This window comes from Rhopilema esculentum, chromosome 16, assembly GCF_057945365.1.
Source record: "Rhopilema esculentum isolate cy_ngs chromosome 16, ASM5794536v1, whole genome shotgun sequence".
In the NCBI taxonomy this organism is placed as follows: Eukaryota; Metazoa; Cnidaria; class Scyphozoa; order Rhizostomeae; family Rhizostomatidae; genus Rhopilema; species Rhopilema esculentum.
In genome coordinates, this window is record NC_142830.1 from 2,386,544 (window position 1) to 2,406,376 (window position 19,833).

The window sequence follows — 19,833 nt, forward strand, 5'->3', positions numbered from 1 at the left end:
CCGATAAGGAATTTTTGTTGAAAATATTGTCAAGTTATTGATATGTTTTCTGAAATGAATGACCTCTGCGATGCCCGGTTTGTAGAACATAGTGTTTCCACAAAATCTTGGGTGCACCAACAACCCCACAACTAAAATGCAGGGGGCGCAAAGTTACCCAAATGTGCCAGGTGCCAGAACTATCAATTTTTCTGGATTTGCGTCCTTAAATATACTATGTCTGCATGTTGTATGCGACAGGGGTGCGACATCCCCAGCTCAGTATACTGGTGCACTGCTGTGTCAATCATTCGTCATATTCCTATACTTTAGATTAATCTATTTTGAAAGAAACACCAGCCTAAGAAAAATTGCTCAAAGGTTTCTGCTTGTTTTGACCAACAGACCAACAACAGGCCCTATAGAGCTTAATTGAGAGGTGCACCATTATAGCTCAAAAAAGAAGAAACCGCTCAAGACAATGAACATTTCAATATTTTGGATCAAAATGTATCTTTGTGCTTTGATTTGTACTTTGTTGAATTGCAAATTTTATGAGCTTGAAAATCACGAAAACGTGCAAAACGAGATATTTGTATGGAAACTTGGTGAAAGCTTTTGCAATCGCCCCCTCATTACATATAAGCCCCCTCCAAAAGGTCTCAATCTAAAAATTGCCTAAATTAATAAGCTCCCTGGGGGTAATGCGAGTATAATTCTCCTTGCCAGAACTCATAACTACCATTGTGGCGTCGATACCCGCCATTCCTAGAACGAAAATAGGTCATTTATCAATTTAAATCGATTAACACGGCAGAAAGAAATTGGACGGCTTTTTCATAAATTTTGGAAGGAATTATTAGTAAAAATAGGGCTTCTTTCGGTGTTGAGCAAAAAGTGGAAGCACTGGATGCGTCCAACCAGGAACCAGCAGATCCTGTTGGAACGCGTGCTGTATCCATGGCAAAATTAGCCTCGCGCAATCCCCTGATGTGGTTATTTACTTAAAACTTCCTAGTAACTTCCATAGATTCGATGTAGGAAGCAAGTGGTAATCCCCATCGAAGAGCGCAAGGAGAGTATGAATATGTTAGGGTTTCTTTAGAATCCTTCTCATCTGCTATACGTATAGTTACGGTAGAGCATTCATCATGAGCTCGTCAATTCCTCTTTGGACAGTTTTGATAATCTCGTCATTGGCGATGGTGAGAAAATCTTTGGCGACGTGCAGCGGGCCACCGAATCAGCCAACTGGCAGCAATGTTTGCAGTGTAAGACGATCGTAAGTATGGCATCGAGCCGGCCTAATTAAGAAATACCCAGATAAAAGTTGCTATTCATTTAATACGTGGTTTTGTTTTATGTCCCCATACTTTTAAAAAACAAAAGAGCTTTTTCCAAATTATTTTGTTAGGAGCCTTTTTTTCCACCCCCTCCCCAGTTTCCACCTTGTGCAGGAGGTCTTTAGGCCTGACGATTCAGACGGTTCGTTCTGACGATTCGTAGGCAAACTACCCGCCGGTTTACCTTTCAAGCTTTTTAGTAAATTCATCCATAAGACTGATTTAAGTTTCAAACATTACAAATACGATAGTTTACTGTTTTTCATATTTTCATGGACAAATATCAATTCCAGGCAGTGGCGTAGCGTGACCTTTTCAACTGGGTATTCTCTATTAAACAAAAGGGTGGGGCAGGGTGTGGCTCGATGGGGCTTGATGAAAATAGGGGGATAATAGGAAGATTAAGAGGACTAGCTCATGACATTTTATCCAATTTTCTTTTTGGTTCGGTTGGCAAGTACTGCACTGTCAGGGCATTACTATGATGAAAACGATACTTTGCTAAAGGACCCTTCAAATATACTCTTCGAACTCATTCGTTGCATCAAATTACCACTAACCATTTCATCAAAAGTAATTCAAATCAAAACATATCATTGAAAGCCAGTAAAATTTTACTGGTCGACATATGTCCCAATAGTTGTTGTTGAATCGTCTAACATTTGCACTGATGTAAAGAGGAAGTAACTGTAAACACCTTCTCTTGATACCTTAATACAAAAGGGCTTTCGAAAGTTTCACAATTATTCACATAGGGCATAAACATGAGTTATAAATGATTTTGTGGTATGCAGTATAGACTTTTTCTTCATGGCCTAATCGTGATATTTTCAATACAAGTTAATATTTGAAAGAATCAAAGGTAATGAGATGAGACTGCACAATAATGCAAATAAATGCGCTCGAATAATGCAAACAAAATAGGCCAACAAGATAACTGAATACACCAGGCAACTATAAGGATATTATCCAGGCCTATCTGCATTTACTTTAATTCTATCACATAATACAAACAGAAACATCCCTGATTGGCAAGCAATAACAAATTGGCATTTCAAGAGGGAACAGATCCGAGTCAGTGTAGAATTATGTAGCAGCCTACCTTTCCTTTCCACTTTGATGTTGGTAGATTAAGTTTAGTGGTCAAATGAGAGAATGATTATGAAACAGTAATACGGACATTGCAATAGTTTTTTAATTAAGTCATGTTTACTGTTTTCGATGCAGCTCCATCACTCCAACCGCTCCGACGTTCATTAACTGTTTATATCGATCTCATAACGAGACTATTTTGAACCAACTTTGAGGCTGTACGCTGCATATTTCTCAGCGTACAGAACCATTGTTTTAGCTGATTAACGGCAAATATTATTCATGGAAAGGAGCATTTTGATTGGTTAAAGTACGGGCTAGGGTATTCACTGCGTATTCATGACCGATCTCCATACAACATGAAGTAGCTCAATCTTCAAAATTAGCTTCAAAGATCTCCCAGCTTCTCTATGCTTCGCAGCGTTATTGTTTCCATGAATTTGATGATATTTTGTACTTGTACAAAATGTAGAATATCGGAGGTAACGAATTCAAACAGAATCAATAGCCCCAAAACATTTTTTACTTATTACAATTATACGTCGTATTAATATTTTTTCTGAGAAATCTCAGGGTATTCACTGAATACCTTGAATACCCGGACGCTACGCCACTGATTCCAGGTAATATGAAAGCCTTCTAAACCTAGACAAAAACGTGCAGTTTGTGAAAACAATTCTTTTTCTCGATACCTGTTACGCTGTTTTTCATAATCTGCAGTCAATTTTTGAACTTTTGCCCTGTAAAATATGCGAAATTTTAGCGTAACGTACTAAGAATTCCGACTGGCCTCATAATTTACACTCTTTTTTTCTATAAGAAAAAAAATTAAGAACAAGCTGAGGCTGAGCTTCTACAACGTTTTTTCTCAAAATCGAAGATTTTTAGCCATGTGTCGGTGCTTTTTCGGTGAATATTCAAACCTGTCGGCAAATGAAGGTTGTCTCATTCACTTTGTTGGCAAATGAGGCCTGAACACCTCCCTAGAGTGAAAAGGATAGCACTCACACTGCTTACACCCTATTAAATTGCAATTGCAAGTAAGAGCAAATTAGGAACAAACCAGCCTCAGATTTTCGAAAAAATTGAGAACAGTCAGCCTGAACTTAAATTTAAAGCTGATTTCCACGAGGCGAATTTCGCAGCGAAATCGCGGCGAATCGCTGACGAAGGCAGCAAGGCATGCGCAGTTTTGATTTTTGATTTCGTAGCGAATTCGCAAGAAAGTAGAAAATATTTCTACTTTTTCGCGGCGAAATACTTTGCACCTAATAATCAGTAAAAGCATGGCAAATTTGCTTGATTTGTAAGAAAACAATCTTGGAACATTCGCCATGAGTGCAGTTCTGAAAATGGGCGCCTTAAAGTTGAGTTTTGGGGGAAATTATTATATAATTTCGCGGCGAATTCGCAGTCTCGTGGAAATCAAAAACAATTTCGAAGCGAATTCGCAGCGAAATTCGCCTGGTGGAAATCAGCCTTTACTTGTTGTTATAAAAAAAGCGTGTACTTGGACTGCCGGGCTGCCATACTGAAGTAAAGCTATTGCTATTGGTGGGTGGGTGGTTGTAGCTAGGTGCTCTTCAGGTTGGTGATAAATGGATTTTAAAAAACCACACCTACGTTATTTGTACATTTTTTATAGTCTATTGGTACCTAGAATCCTTCAAGGTGCTTTATATCTTCTTTGAAAAGGAATTAGTCTACACCAACAGAGTCCACTGTCCCGCCAGTGGAAGCAATTGAAATGTATTAAGAACTTCTCCTTCAAGTGTGGATTAAAAGAAGAAAATTCCTTCTATGTTGTCAGCCAAAAATATATGCACTTGCACTTGGCTTGTTGATTGAGCATTCCTCTGTTACATTCAGTGCCGTCGGAATGAAATTCATGTTTGGTGGCTGCCCATTGTATTGCTTCTCATCCAGTACACTTTTGTAAAGGAAATATGCTACAGTTTGAAAATTATTGGAAACTCCAGCAATTGCAAAATTATTGGAAACTTTTATTTCCAAAAATCCGTTCCTTGATCACTTGCAACGATCAAGGACTGCTGACTATTGGATTAAGATATGACCTAGCCAACAGTGCGGCTGTTTTTTAGCCTAGTAACTATAATTCCTTGGCAAACTTTCTTCTTTAAAGGTAATGTGTCCAGCTAAAGCAAGCGGGTTTTTAGAAACATGTGATTTTTCATGTCATCGCCCCAGTCATTACGGTCCCTTCTGTTTATCTATCCTGCTGCGAGGTTATCTTTTCATGTGAGCAGTTTTGCATCGCAAGAATACTAACCAATCGCAAACCGTTATTTTGATGGGTGGCTTGACAAGTTGGGTATACGCAGTCCTTTTATATGGACACATCACCTTTAAGGAAACATTCGTTTGTCCCAGAGCCTTTTGTTTCGGCCCGGAATACAATCAACTGATTTACACGAGACGAAGTTTTCACGCGAAGCGAATTTTTCGCCACGATTTTTTAGCTGCGAGTTTTTCTCTCGAATTCGAAGTTCAATTTACACTGGCAGAAATTTTTATGCGAATTCCCTGCGAAGAGTGCTCTTATCAGAAAGCTTAGAATTTTTATTCGCACAAGCATGCGAGACCCTGTTAGTGCATCTGCTTAAAATTGTTGGTGTTGAGCAGGCCAATAAGCAGCCAACAATGCAGCACTTTGGATAAATTCTTGCCAATTTTTTTTATTTTTGTCATATTTGTAGAACGATGAAACTTTCAAGCCAGTTTTCGTCAATTTAAAGTTCAAATGTTTGAATAATAATCTGATATGAATCCACTTACATGGATTGTGTACGAGATGGGAAATGAATAATTACGAACCTATCATATTGACATTTTATAGGCGAGAGCGTTTGAGAAAAAGAATGCGGAAAGACGTAGGCCAACTTATCATTGATTTTATAAAAAAATGGGCTGAACGTTTCATTGCTTTTCTCTGGCTTATGACCAAATTTCAAAAATGCGGGCGACAAGGTTTTAGATATATGTACTCCTATACTATGCATAATTGCATAAAGCTCTTCCGTAATTACGCGTTCAGCGTTAACTTTATGTAGCGGCGGCTTTTTCCCTACTGCTTTGTATAGGCGATGCGAGCATTACTGTTGCGACTGATCCCATGCTATTTTTTCTCAAGGTCTCTTTTGCCTTATATACATTACCATTGGCTGGTTGAAAAATGTAAACAAACAATCTGATTGTCTTAAAACATTTTTCATCCTTGTTTATCGTTGATAAGTATGTAAAAAGGAGAGAACAAAGGACCGAATCCAGTACAATATGATATATTTCCATTCAATCACTTGACTTTTAGTCTCACATAGCATTCTTAGACCATATGAAAGGAGAGACAAGTACGAGTTGATGAAATTGTATTTAAGATTAAACATTACCCTTCCAATAAGTCGAGATTCTGGTAAAAGAATGCTGATCGGCAATTTTTTTTCGGGTACAATAGTCTTTTTGTGTTTTTAAAACGGGTGTACTTGAAAATATAGCCGTGTTATATGCCATCCTATAAGAAGGGGAAAGTTCCAATTATTTCTTCGAAAAGTATTGCTGGTTGCTTTGAAATTATGTTAACAGCATTAATCAGTATTTGTGAAAAGAAACCATCAATATCTGTTGATTTATTTATTAATTTAAGTAGTTCAATGAAAAACTGTCATTAGATATTGAAATAACATGAAATACTGGAATAGATAGACTAAGAAAGAACAAATTCTTTCTCTGCATACATGAGCTCATTACAAGCAAGCTGAAGGAAAGCAGTTGGCGAGCTTGTCTTTTATATTGTTTTCTGCTTTATAATAGTGTAACTGTGTTTAGAATCAGGTTAGAACTGAAGTTGAAATTGCAAAAGGGTTTCTTTTCTTTCAGCTGCATACGATCATACACCGTGCAGGTTAGTGTAAGAACGACAAGAGCAACAACTACTCAATGTGGATGGTGGTTTGTTCGCAAAAGATGCGGGGCAAGGCGGTATGAGCTTTACTGTTGGTCAAACACAGTGTGCTGGTCAATCGTAAAAGTTGCAATAAGCAATTAACATAGAATTTATATCGACGTGATCCCAGCGAATATTTACGACAATCATAAATATATTTTTATCAAATGGCCAATTGAAAACTGATGCTATTCCAGCCTTGGGTTTCTCAGTCCTTTTTTGAACGCCAGTATAATCGTTTTCATATTTTCTTTTTACTTTTTACATCTGAAAGAGCTTCATTTACAACTTGAAAGTAGGAAAATGGGGTCACATGTAGAATGGTTAGGAAATCGTTGATTAGCGATCTATCCGCATATTTCTGGGCCCCCGGTTATTTCCTCCTCAGTTTTTTTCTCCCCCGTCTTCCTGTTTTTGTAGGTTCCAAACATGTCTACATTCCGTAGCTTTTGCTCTTCTAATATTTTGTTTTGCTTGTGGAAACTTCTCTTTTCCCAGGACGATATACGTGTTGAGAACACAAACAAGGCAAAGAACGGAGTATTTTACTGTCAACCAATGTTGCAGTGGATACCAAAAAGATGCTTTGAATAAATGCCAACGTAAGTTCAAACATTTTCACATTTATATGTGTATATTTTCAAGAGATGCTTCTAAAACCTTAGTCGAACAGGCCAAAGTCCAACTTTGCTCCATGGAGTTCAAGAGCTTCAAACAAAGAATCTTCTATTGGGTATATTAACTCGCATTTCTTAAAGATATAAAATCTTGGTGCTGCGATAATTAATATCAGATGAAAACTCTATTTCTTTGTTGCATTTGTTGACCTTCGTTAGATAAAAATTTCATATATAGAGCCAGAAGTGTAGAGCTAGGGGGCTGAGCCCCCCTTGTTAATGTCTAAAATTGGTAAATTCCTCCTTTGCTATTGTTTTTTGCAATATTTTGTGCAAGAGCCCCCTCTTGTTATTTTGATAGCACTACACCACTGTATAGAGCACTTAGCTTAACTTCTGTTCGTGTTTCATATAGAATGAAAATTTGTATGTATTCTCTTAAATATATTACCTTCTTTTCACTGTAATTTATAAAACTTTCTATCGATTGTTATCTCAGACCTAACTTGAGAATTCAATACCGATTACTTTGTATTCCTAGGTCGCAATTCTTTTCCTCTTGTACTTTTAATGGATGCATTTTCACATCCATCTTTTTTCTGCAACTTTGCACATTCTCTTTTAGCTCGATGCAACAGTGGCTGCGTAAATGGTCGCTGCGTAGCACCAAATACTTGCACTTGCAATCCTGGGTACCGTGGAGTTGATTGCAGTATCAGTGAGTGCAAACATCTTCAGCTAATCAAAAGTGTCCTTTATTTCCGAATAGACTGATTTCTCTAGGACAATTTGTCGACAAAGCTTCGACTAAAAGAGTTAAGGGAGATGTTTTTAGATGAATTCTTTATTTACATTGAGATATTTCATATCTTGATTTCCTTTTAAATTTCCAGGCCCTAAGATAAAGGACTTTCTGTCTCTTACAGGAAAAGTTTTGGTAACTTTGTTCTTCATTAAACGGAACAATACGCACCAATCTTTCACATTAGCAAATAAAGGATAGGGCCATGAAAGGCACTACCTAATACCCTATTTCTGTTCTACCAGAATACTGGGTTGCGAGATCAATCTACTACTGAAAAAATTGACAGATAAATTAGAATGGCTTAAGCCCTCGTTCAATCACAATTTGCCAATCGGTAGACCTGTGTGTGGTATGTCCCTGACTGGCTAATTAGCAATTAGTATTTGCCAGCCTTTAACTAATGTATTAGCATCATATGCTTTAAGGTTCATTCTCTTAGTTGCCACTTCGCCATCTTCCAGAATGTCCCAGAGGTACTTACGGCCCACAATGCAGCAGACAATGTGACTGTCACAACCGGGCCACATGTGATCACATCTCAGGGGCATGCATTTGTCCAGCTGGTTGGACCGGCTCAACTTGTAATACAACGTGTTCAAACGGCACATTTGGTCTGAATTGTAACCAGAGATGCTTGTGTCAAAATGGAGCTAGTTGCAGTCCAGTCGATGGTTCATGTTCATGCGCAACTGGATTTACCGGAACACGGTGTGTTATTTTCAATCTTCTTTTACTTTTTCAAGTTGTAAAATTTTTTTAAACAGTTTCAAGCACAAGCTCTGAAACCCCCTAGACCACAAGCCCTGAGGAAATAAGCCTAGACGTTACACAAAAGGAATGGTTTCGGAGGGAGGATGGGTCTTCGCTCTTTACCCATAAAACTCCTTTTCTGTGAAATATCTTCGGTTGTTAATATTTGCCTAAGAATTTTCATTTTCTTGTTAAAAGTCCTGAGGCAAAAAGAAAGATGGAACCGTCATTATAATAACTGTGATTGTTTTTGCTATTGTTAGGAACTTTGTTAAAACTTCGCACAATCAGACGTTTATAGAATCCTGCATACAAATATCAAAACTTTCTGAATGAATTCTGTAAAAAAAGTTATAAACACATTTATTTTTGCTAGTAATTTACACTAAAAGAGCATTTATGGTATGGTTGTCTCCACAACATCCCAATTTATCGTACCGCGTACGCCTCTTTTCCATTTGGTCACGACACCAATTTTTATTTGTTTATCAAAAGTTCTTCATTTCATAGCTGTGAGAACAAATGCCCTGTAGGGAAATACGGTGATGGTTGCATCAACGACTGTCCTTGTCTGCATAACGCGACTTGCTCACATGTGGATGGAACTTGTAACTGTTCGGCCGGTTGGAAGGTATAAAATCTATATCTAATTGACCTAATAGCAGTTTAAAGGCAGCTTGTCCCTTAATGCAAAATCCTATTTTTGCTGGAGGTAAATTCATTCTTGATTGAAAAACTAGCAATAACAGCCAATCAGACTCTGAAGCTCATATTGAACAGTTCAAATGCCATTCTTCATGGCAATCATTTGCTAGGCAGACAGACTGCATTATTTTGTGCTTTAAGTTTGGGCGGCATCACAGTGATCATTCTAATTTTGCTATCTTATATAAGATCAGTGACGTCCGAAGTTCCTGGAGATGCTTGATAAAAGAATGATATATTAAACAATTGAAAGTACATTAGAGAGTTTTGTCGATAAAGCTACCTTTCTAGCTGCTTTTATTGCTGACTGAGAACTTCCAAGTTAAATTTTAGATATTTTAATCAATTTTTCTGTTGCTACCACGGTATATAACTTGTTGAAACAGCTTGCGTGCTCAATGTCCTATCGCAAGGCGATGGGAAGAATGCATATTTTTCCACTTCAAGCCCCCCTTCACTGCAAGCTCTGTATTTCATTTATAAGCCCTGAATAATAGACCAGCAAGTTGAATTGCTTATTCATGAAAACTGGGGTCGGATTCCTGTTTGAAGACAAATCAAACATCACTTGTATTTGATGAGATAATGACATACTTGGATGTCAAGTATTGTACTTGAGATGATGCAAATCTTCATGTATGCAAACTGAGTTGTACAAGGCTCTCCATCTCTATTCAGGCCTCTCTCAAATAATCCCCTATTTGAAGAAAAAGAAATAACTTATAAGACCCATTACCTTTTACAAGGCTGCAAAGATAACTGCATGGGCTAGAAGGGTGGTTGTTTTCTAAAGTAAAAATTTGTTTGTATAGATCTGACTTTATGCCTCTTAACAGAAAGAAGACAGTTGGTTTTATTTTACAACAGCGACTCAATCTTTAAGCATCCATTAATGATGCAGATATGATCCAGAAGATTCGCATTTGTGAAGGATACAGAATTGCAAAGCAAAAAATTAATATTTCGATTTGCAAATTACCAACTAGGTTGTATTCTCTGCCGCAATGATTTGAATGTTCATATTTTTCTTCACCAGGGGAACATTTGCAATCATCCTTGCGATGAAGGGACTTTCGGTAAACATTGTTTACAAAGATGTGATTGTGTAAATGCCAGGCATTGCGATGCAAAGACTGGGCAATGCTTCTGTCATGCAGGCTTCTTTGGTAACAGGTAATATTCATCTATTCGAATTGCAGTCTAATGGCAAAGTGATTTTTCAGCATACTTAGTCTGTTCTCTTTGGAGGCCAGACTATCGGTCCACTTTGCAAAGTTATAATAAGAAGACCTGCAATTAGATAGCGTGGACGGTCAAACAAGGAAACATGTGGTCGGTTTGCTATTTCCAATTTTGCAATGCTCTAAAAGTTACCTTTGTGCCATGTTCCTAACACACTTACTTTATGCTGCAACTTCACTATCGAGTGTTTCAATTTCACTTAGTGAATTTCATTTTTCCGGCATTTTTGTCCTACTTTTTACATTGTTATATAGATTGTTCTAGTGATCAGCGCTACTGTCCGCCTGTATTAAATTATCGTCCCATAAGGGTATCAAAAGCTTTATTTCAATACCTGGCTTTTATGCATTATCTCTGCTTTTTGATTTTTCTAGGTGTGACAAACCATGTCGGAACGGTACATTTGGCATCGACTGCATAGAAAACTGCCTATGTAACTTGAATCACAGTAGATGTGACAGGGTAAATGGTACATGCCATTGTAATAAAGACTGGACAGGGGAGCATTGCAACACTCCCTGTGGCGAGATTGATCCAAAAACAAATTTAACTGTTCCTTGTGAGAAGAATTGCAACTGTACAGTGAATGGTCAATGTGAAAAGACATCAGGGATTTGTCTGTAAGTCTAGTCAAACTCCCAACCCCAAAATGTGGAATTTTCCTAGGTAAAGAGGTGCAAATCTCTAGATCTACAAAAAAACTCTTAAAATTATCAATACCTCTTTTTTCAATTCTGTTTGGAAAAGCTAAACAAACACTATAATTCCAATAAATGCTAAATGGTTTAGTACTAAAAAAGCATACAGGTCAACGTATTACAGTTTGTTGATGAAGTTTGGGTGAAATTGTTTAGTGTTTGGTTCTAGGAGGGGTTTGCAAGATTATGCAGAGAATTCTATGTATCTTTGACACCCATTACAAGACACGTATATAGTTTACTTCTGCTTATTCGTCTTGTCTTTAACTTGTCTGTATGTCATTTTTCTTTCCTTTGTTAGTTGTAATCCAGGTTTCAATGGCACTAGATGCGAAAGCGAGTGTCCCACAGGAACATATGGTCACAACTGCTCTTTGCAATGTAATTGTCAAAACGGGGCGATATGCTCAAAAGCAGATGGGAAATGCAACTGCGCTAACGGATGGACAGGCATATATTGTGAGGACAAGTGCCCTAATGGGTTCTATGGGCCTGATTGTGACACGAGATGCAAATGTTCTGCTCATAGTGTTTGCGACAGATTCACTGGTAACTGCCAATGTACTGGAGAATACCAAGGGAAATACTGTGACATTAGTGAGTGATCCACTTTCAATTTTCATCGTTCAGCTGATATCTTAAGTTTTCTTCCAGTTATTTTTAAGAAGCTTAAAGGCTACGTAATCATTCTGATACTGTTGAAGAAGGTGGTGGCTCAATTTTTGGTTTGCAAAGGTATTGTAACGCGCAAGAGTTTTTTCAATCAAGAAAAATTTGACATGATATATAGATGGATTGTTGGAAACATTTCTTCCCCTTCCATTTTGCAGCTTGAAAAAAATTTTTGCTGGGATTAATAGTTTCATACTCCCAATAATAATTTTCCACGTCGTATCACTATAAACTCTCTATAGAGAAAATTATTTTCAGTACAATTTTTTTAAATTGTTCACTTTTATTGCTAGTTTGTGGAAATTGGACGTTTGGACCTGGCTGTGCTCAAAGCTGCGTGTGTAATCAAACGACTACAGAGAAGTGAATTATATTTTCTTTTTATGGGTTTTTTCTGGTCATCTTTCGTCATTTTTGATATAATTGTATGATTGTTACTGTATAGCAAACATTTTTCGTGCTAATAGAGGAAGAAACAACATTCAAGAGACCTTCAATTTTACGATAGAAATCATGAACTTCATTTGGTTGCAAAAGGGGTTTCTAATAATGATAAAAAGAAGTCTTGCGATGAAATTGCATTTTAAAACAAGTTACATTCTGCTCTAGTGAGCCTACCAATGTCCAATCGCTTCTTTTTCCACTTGCAGATATCCTTAACTTGCATGGCTTCTTTACTAAACAATGTTCGCAGTGGCGCCGGAGCTTTAGGGGCTGCCCCTAGCAAAATTAAGCAAGTTTCTTTACTTTGCTATTGTTTTGCCCTTTTTCATTGCGCTTTGCCCCCTACCCTGCAGCCCTTCTGTCTTCTCTGAATGCTTGCAAACAAAAATACTTCTTTCATTCATCTTACTGATTTTGTTGTTTCTACCAGATGCAATGCATTAAGCGGCAACTGTACATGTAAACCAGGATGGGAGTCACAGGATTGCTCAGTAGAGTCAGGTTTGTATTCTGACAATATTTTTTCTGACAAGTAATTAATTTCAATAGACCGACCCAATAATTACATCATTCTCTCCGCAGCGTGCACTGTAACCTGAGAATTTAAGTTAAACTTGAAAGTTAAGCCCCGGTCAAAAAATAAAGCTGTGCTACCGTAAGAACTGTAGGAAGCTGTGCGGCAGCGCTTGAACATCACAGATGTTTATCGTTTCTTTGATTCGTTTGGCCAGGCCATAAAATATCGTCTAACAATGTTGGTACAAAATGATGCAGATGTTTTATTCGTTTGGCCAGGCCTTAACGGTTTGTTTTGTTATTACGGATGAATGTCGAAGGTTGTGTATGGATAATTGTTGTTAAGCGAGATGTTATTGTTGGAAAGATGAAAAAATCAACAGAAAATGCTGGGAAGCACATACCTAGTTCTTTTCAAAACTTTTTACTAAGAATCCGTGCGAAGGAGGTGTCAGATATAGAATCATGTAAGGAGTAAATGCTGCCCACAACTCCCAGAGTTCAGTGTCGGCCGCGAACTCTTAACTTTGTAACTAGAACTTTGTCTTCTGACTGTACTTTGATTCTCTAAACTGGCAATTTGATTCAACCTGTTGATTATTTTATAAAATCTAAAACTGCAACTTTTGCAACCTGTTCAGATCCAAAAATTTTGCCTATTTTTTGAATCACTTCTTTAGTTCTAATATTTTGCTGACTTCTTCTCTCGTAGTCTGTCCGCGTGGAAAATTTGGCCCGTATTGCAGGCAAACGTGCCTTTGTCGAAATAACGGAAATTGCGGACACTTCGATGGCTTTTGTACTTGTCGGCCTGGGTACATTGGAGACAAGTGTGAGCGAAGTAGGTATTTGGTAGAACCTTTGATGTTATCATAGTTTTATGATAAATACGATATATTTTGTTATGTGTTATGAAGTACTTTTCTAATATGTACTGATTCTGATTTTGCCCATGGTTCTATTACACGTTTTCATTTCTTCGGTTATCAAATTATGCTTTGTACAATCAATAACATACTATGCTATGAATATCATTATATGCGGTTCATCTAATTCAACACAGACAGGATACTTCAAAATTTTGATCAAGTTGCAGGTTTGTATGTATTTGTCGAATAAATTACTGGATGTTGTTTTAACTGTGATGTGACTTCATTGTAATTTCTGGAATAATGTTAAACTTACTGAACATCACTATTTGTTTAAGATCTTAAGCAATCCTGGAACTTGGTTTTAGCTATTGAGTTGTCAATTCCAATGATTATCTGGATTAAAAGCTTTTTTGATATTTGGTAAAAAAATGTGTGTGCTTTTAGACTCTTTTGCTCTGTCTTTTAGAATGTCCAGATGGCAGCTTTGGACGAGAATGTAAAATGGTTTGTGCGTGCATGAATAACGCAACATGCAATCACGTGGATGGTGCCTGTAGCTGCAAAGCAGGATGGGAAGGAATTACTTGCAATAAAAGTAAATTGTCGTTTATTTTCAAGTTTACATGGCGTTGTTTATCAAGTTATTCATTTGATTATTGTCATTCAGTCATTTCTCTACATACGAAATAAGAATTCTATTGCTTAGATACGACATACAACGCAATTTAAATATAACCAATAAATAACAAAAAATGTCTGAAGTAGAAATTCTTACGGAGGAACCCTCTCAAAATTATGCTAATCAAAGAGAGAGCATTCTTTATGTCATACACAAAGCAATTCCCAGCCAACAAAAATTGGCTTTATACTCTGTCCGCTCAGAATTTTTTCAGGGTTAAACAGAATAGAAATAGAAAACGATAGCAAAAGCAAAGAAAAAGAAACAGAAAAACGAAAGAAGGAATTGGAATAAGTGAGAGCAGAATGTTGTCTCTTCTCTAATGAATTGTTTTGCACCCACGAAAAATTTAGTGCCACTCTTCCAAATCTGCATGACTATAAACTAGGAAATATTGGAACCATTCATTAGCATTTGATTAAGAACATCATGTGTCATATAAAATTCAAAGCACGAGAGGAAATCTTAATCAAATCTTACTCCTAGAGCTAGAGCATTTCATTGTTTTTCTTGCCAGCTTGCGATGGCTCAAAATATGGCGAGCATTGTAGTAAACCTTGTGACTGCAAAAATGGTGCGCAATGTGACCCTGTTGATGGAAAATGCCGCTGCACTGCTGGCTGGACTGGACAAAAGTGTGACAAATGTAAGTTTAATTTACATTAGATCCCATTTTTACCTGTTTGTTGTAAAGTTGCATTGAATTCTAATAATTACCAAAGTTTTAAGATACCTAATAGCTAACTGAAAAGAAAATACCTTTCTAACTTTAGCATGCGATCAATGGTTTTATGGAGAAGGATGCCAACTGGCCTGCTCTTGTGTACAGCATAACTCGATCTCCTGTGATTCGAAGAGCGGCAGCTGTAGATGCAAGGCTGGCTCACGAGGTGAAAGCTGCGATAAAGGTATGTTAGGAAAACGATTTTCTTTTTGCAATGATTCCTCTCTTGTAATTGATCATGTAGCTTTTTCAATGCCACGCCTAGCCAGATCCATTTGTCTCAATGATAAAGGCATACGTCTACTTTGACGTAAGTACAAAACGGAGTATCTATTTTTGCTACAGGTTCAGTTTTACTTATAATTTTTTAAATTTTGTGCGGCCGCTAAAAATCTCCATACCTTCTTAGCAAATCACGAAGGAAAGTTACTTTTATTGCATTCTTATTTGTGTCTGTCGATCTGGTTTACTTACGTACATTAGATATCTAGATCTAAGTGGTTCGTATCTGCATCATTTTGCTTTCGTAGATTGCAAAACTGGAACTTTTGGACCTGGATGCTCCAATCAATGCTCTTGTCATCCTCAAAACGCCAAAGATCTGAAAACTTGTGACGCTGTCACTGGTCAATGCAAGTGTAAAAGAGGCTGGATTGGACGAAATTGCTCTAAACGTACGTTAGATTGTTTTCAGATAATAAACACATTCCATCATTTCAAAATGCTTAATTGTTTGTTCAAAATTAATTGTTCGTGGTAATAATTTAACTGAATTCGAAATGCAGCGTCCATGTTTATAGTCATTAAAGTGAAAATTAGGCAATGTGTACTTTCATAAAAGTTGGACATTAATTTTCTTCACAATATTTCCTTTGAGGTTTCACCTAATTTTCAAAATCTCCTAAAAGTTCTTTGTAATTTGAGCCTGTGTATCAATATGGAATCGTAAGCTAGAAACTCTAGCCTGCCTAATTTACCTTGAATAGTTCAGCTTTAAAAGTTTCAGCTTGTTCTTTGGATAACTTTACTTGTATATTGAGACAGATAGATCTCCGTGTCTTGTTGCAAGGTGATACGCACTGAAAAATTATATGGCATTGAAATAAAAATACTTGTATGTTGAATGTCAAGAGAACCCGCGAGTTTGCTTGCAATTACTTCATCCTCTGGTAGCTCCACTCTCCTTGTCCTCTTATACTTAGACCTATACAGCTGTTGTTGAATGATACACGGGAATGATGTTTTTCCTTTCCCCGACAGAATGTGACAAGGGATTCTTTGGCCACCAGTGCCTTTCTGCTTGCCCTTGCAATATGGAGCATATGTCTGGCGATTGCCATCATGAAGATGGGTCTTGCTTCTGCAGTCCAGGCTATCAAGGGTATATTTGCAATGACAGTAAGTAAATTTAGTTCTTTGCTATTGTACTCAAAAATCAACATCGTCATTTTACTAGATTGCCCCTAATAACCTCAAAAACATTGTTTATTGCCATTTACAGTTACTTCATTACTAAAGCTAGAAACCAATTTTGCATTTTTCTTTTTCATTTGAAGATTCTGATGCCTTTTTACTTGCAATTTATTCTGCATCTAATGCGACATAAAAAGTTAAGAAGAAATGGTTTTCAATATGACATAAAAATATTTTATCTTGCATTCTGTTATGTACGAGGCCTGATCTAAAATATATTTACAAGTTATTATATAAGATAAATTTGCTACTTAATACCATTTAATGTCGCTATCAGTAGCTAAAGATAAAAAAATTGAACAACATAATGACCTAATTTAGAGGTTAGAATTGTGTGTTTGAAGTTAAGGTTAATAATTTAAAGTTGATATTTTATAGCTTGTTCGACTGGAACTTTTGGAAAAGATTGCTTGTCAAAATGCAAGTGCACAGGATGTGACCACGTGACTGGTTCATGCACAGGTATTGATAATGTAGATAGTTTCGCGCAAAAACGATTAGTTTTAGTAGACCTTTTAGGATATAATCAGGTTTTATGAAATGATATCTTAATGCACTGGTACAAAAAATTATCTATTTGAATAAGAAGTTGAAGACTAATGGAAAATTAAAAGAAACGCTTCAATTGTCAAAGACTGCTTATCAAAATTTATGCAGAATTTATGAGCAGTTTGCTGTAGTACGTTTAGTACGTTGATGATTAATTTAAGCGAAAAATTTTTGGCTTGGAGCCTATTAAAGAGATATTTCACAAATTGGATTTGATTTCCTTCCGAGGAATGTGAAACTACAGACTCCGCCTTCTTTTCTGGTAAAAATCATCAATCTTATGCTTAGTAATATCAATAAAGACGACATACTAACGCGCGATTCCCAAGAACTCAGCGGATTTCTTCCAAACTTCGCCCTAGGTCCTAGTATACCTATGTTATTCTCCTCAAACATTCACGTGTTTATTGTTAACGGAAGGTGCTTTTTACCGCGACATATTGGCATGTTGGTTCTTGCCATCTAGCATCTAAATTAACATTTTAGACACTGATACCAAGTGTGACAAGGTCATGTGCAAATTTACTCTGCAAAAGTACAAATTCAATACTAAATGGGACATAATGCTATATCTTTTATGTTCCCATAACAAAAATAGAAATGGAAATATAAGTACACGAAATTACTTTTATTGGCTATTTCTACAAAAGAATGAGATTTCTAATTTTCAAAAGTTTGTAAAAATGTGTATGTTTCAACCGAATGTTATATACAGTTAGGATTTGTCCACTAAATCACAACGATTTCGCAACATCGGATTTGTCCACTAAATCACAACGATTTCGCAACATGTAGAGAGTTGACAATAAAATTTTCATTGGTGAACAATCATTTTTGGGAATAGTGAACATTCTCACTACGTCTATCTTCCATTCTTTTTTCAGGAGCATCATCCGCCAATAAAACTCCAGTCACTTCGATTGCTGTGCCAGTAGTTGCTGTATTCCTAGTTGTTGTTTTTATCGTTCTTGCTGTGCTTTACTGGAGACGAAAAACATCAATGCATTCAACTGGAGATAAATCAGATTCACGGTAAGGCTAAATTAGTACTTGTATTGTACTCTTTAATCGTTAAAAACAGTGGCGGACATCTGGGCGAGGGGAGCGGTTGCCTCCAATTATTTTAGAGGACAATTTTAATTTTTTTTTCTATTTAATTTTATTTCTATATTATGCATAATCTTGATGTGATAACTGAATATTACACAATCTTGATATCAAAAGTGTTTTCTGGCAAAATTTAGACCATTGCAAGTCGCTATAGAATACATCTGTCTAGATAACAAAAGTCACTTTTGATTAAATGTGCGCGCTTTCAATGTGCGTTGGTTATATCAAAATGAATGTTTGAACTCTGTAAATTATGTTTTCTTTCCAGGGTTACTATGAGTGGCCTTCCTGACGAGGTTTACACCGAGCCTTTGCCACAAGCACCAGACAGTTTTAATGCCTTCCAGAACCCAGTCTATGGGATCGTTGGAAGCACGAAGGAGCTAGAAGTTGAAAACTCTGCATCTTCATGTTAAATGCTGTTTCAAAAGTCAATGTAAATTTGATGCGGATGTACATTATTCTGAATAACTAGCATTTTATGATGTATTCTCAGTGTTTGTGGTTTCAAGTAATACCTTGATATTACCTTAGGTTTCATAATTTTATTAAATTTCGTACATAATGCACATGTTTTCCTCTAACTGCACTTTTAAAGGAGTAACTTTTATAAAATGTCAGCTTATCATTTTGTTATCAAACTCATTTATCAATCCATTTGTGATGGAGCAGGCGTGATTTAATCTTATATGAAACTTTTGCAGAAATACAGAACATTTTTAGCAAGATTTGCTAATAATTTATATATTGGGATTTAAGCATTGATCGGCATGATACATTAAATATCCTTGATGGTGAATATTATAACTGCTGGTAAAACACAGCCAGATCGGCACTAGATTTCGTCTCCCTTTCTTTTAGATTTTTTACTTTTTTTGTACACTCTAGCTGTTAGTTATATAGAATATAAGCAATACCCAGGGACGCCGGAGTGGGGGGGCGGGGGGTCATCCACTTCTGTTGTCTTTTGATAGAAGAGGCAAGGGAGACCAAAGTGCCCTTTTCATAGAACTGCCATTGGTTTGTAATTATCAAAAGATTCATATGAAATTCTGACTGTCCTGCCATATTCGTGACGAAATGTCTCAAAACTTGTAAAGAAATTTCTATTGCCAAAATTTAGACGATTTTCAAGATACCTACAGAAGATCGAAACATAATGACAGTTACGAAAGAAATGATGGTAGCTTGGAATTATTTTAAATGCCCTTTTACTCAAGCCTGCTCCCTTACCACTCTGCTCGTTCAGGCGTCCCTGGCAATACCTTTGACAAAATGAACATAAATTCATCGCTTTATTATAACATTTTATACGTATGTGGATCATACAGTAAGAATGATGATGTCAAATTGAATTAACTGGAACATTTTCTTCGTTCCTTTCATTGATCAAACAATGCTACAGTTTTACATCCTATCTCTAGCGCTTTGTTTATTGCTCCATTCTGTGTCAAGGATTAGGGTGAAGAGCCGGGAAACTTTTCAGTTAGGTGGGAGGATGGGGTCAGTTTTGTGGGAGGGTGGGGTCAGATTGGTAGGAGGGTGGAGTCAGTTTGGTAGAAGGGTGCGTTCAGTTTAGTAGGATGGTGGGGTCAGTTTGGT

The 19,833-nt window shown here is 36.8% G+C and overlaps 1 protein-coding gene across 1 annotated transcript; it reads left to right on the forward strand.

Annotated features, from left to right (window-relative positions):
* The first annotated feature begins 992 nt into the window (after positions 1-992).
* Positions 993-19,648, forward strand: LOC135682616 (uncharacterized). Its single transcript, XM_065197580.2, has 20 exons — positions 993-1,261; positions 6,309-6,410; positions 6,874-6,977; positions 7,618-7,710; positions 8,259-8,505; positions 9,058-9,178; positions 10,289-10,425; positions 10,869-11,114; positions 11,494-11,789; positions 12,158-12,227; positions 12,739-12,809; positions 13,537-13,665; positions 14,163-14,291; positions 14,893-15,021; positions 15,149-15,283; positions 15,630-15,773; positions 16,360-16,497; positions 16,951-17,034; positions 18,006-18,153; positions 18,500-19,648. The coding sequence occupies exons 1-20, from the start codon at positions 1,131-1,133 to the stop codon at positions 18,645-18,647; spliced, it is 2,802 nt and encodes a 933-aa protein (XP_065053652.2). The 5' UTR covers positions 993-1,130; the 3' UTR covers positions 18,648-19,648.
* The last annotated feature ends 185 nt before the right edge of the window (positions 19,649-19,833 follow it).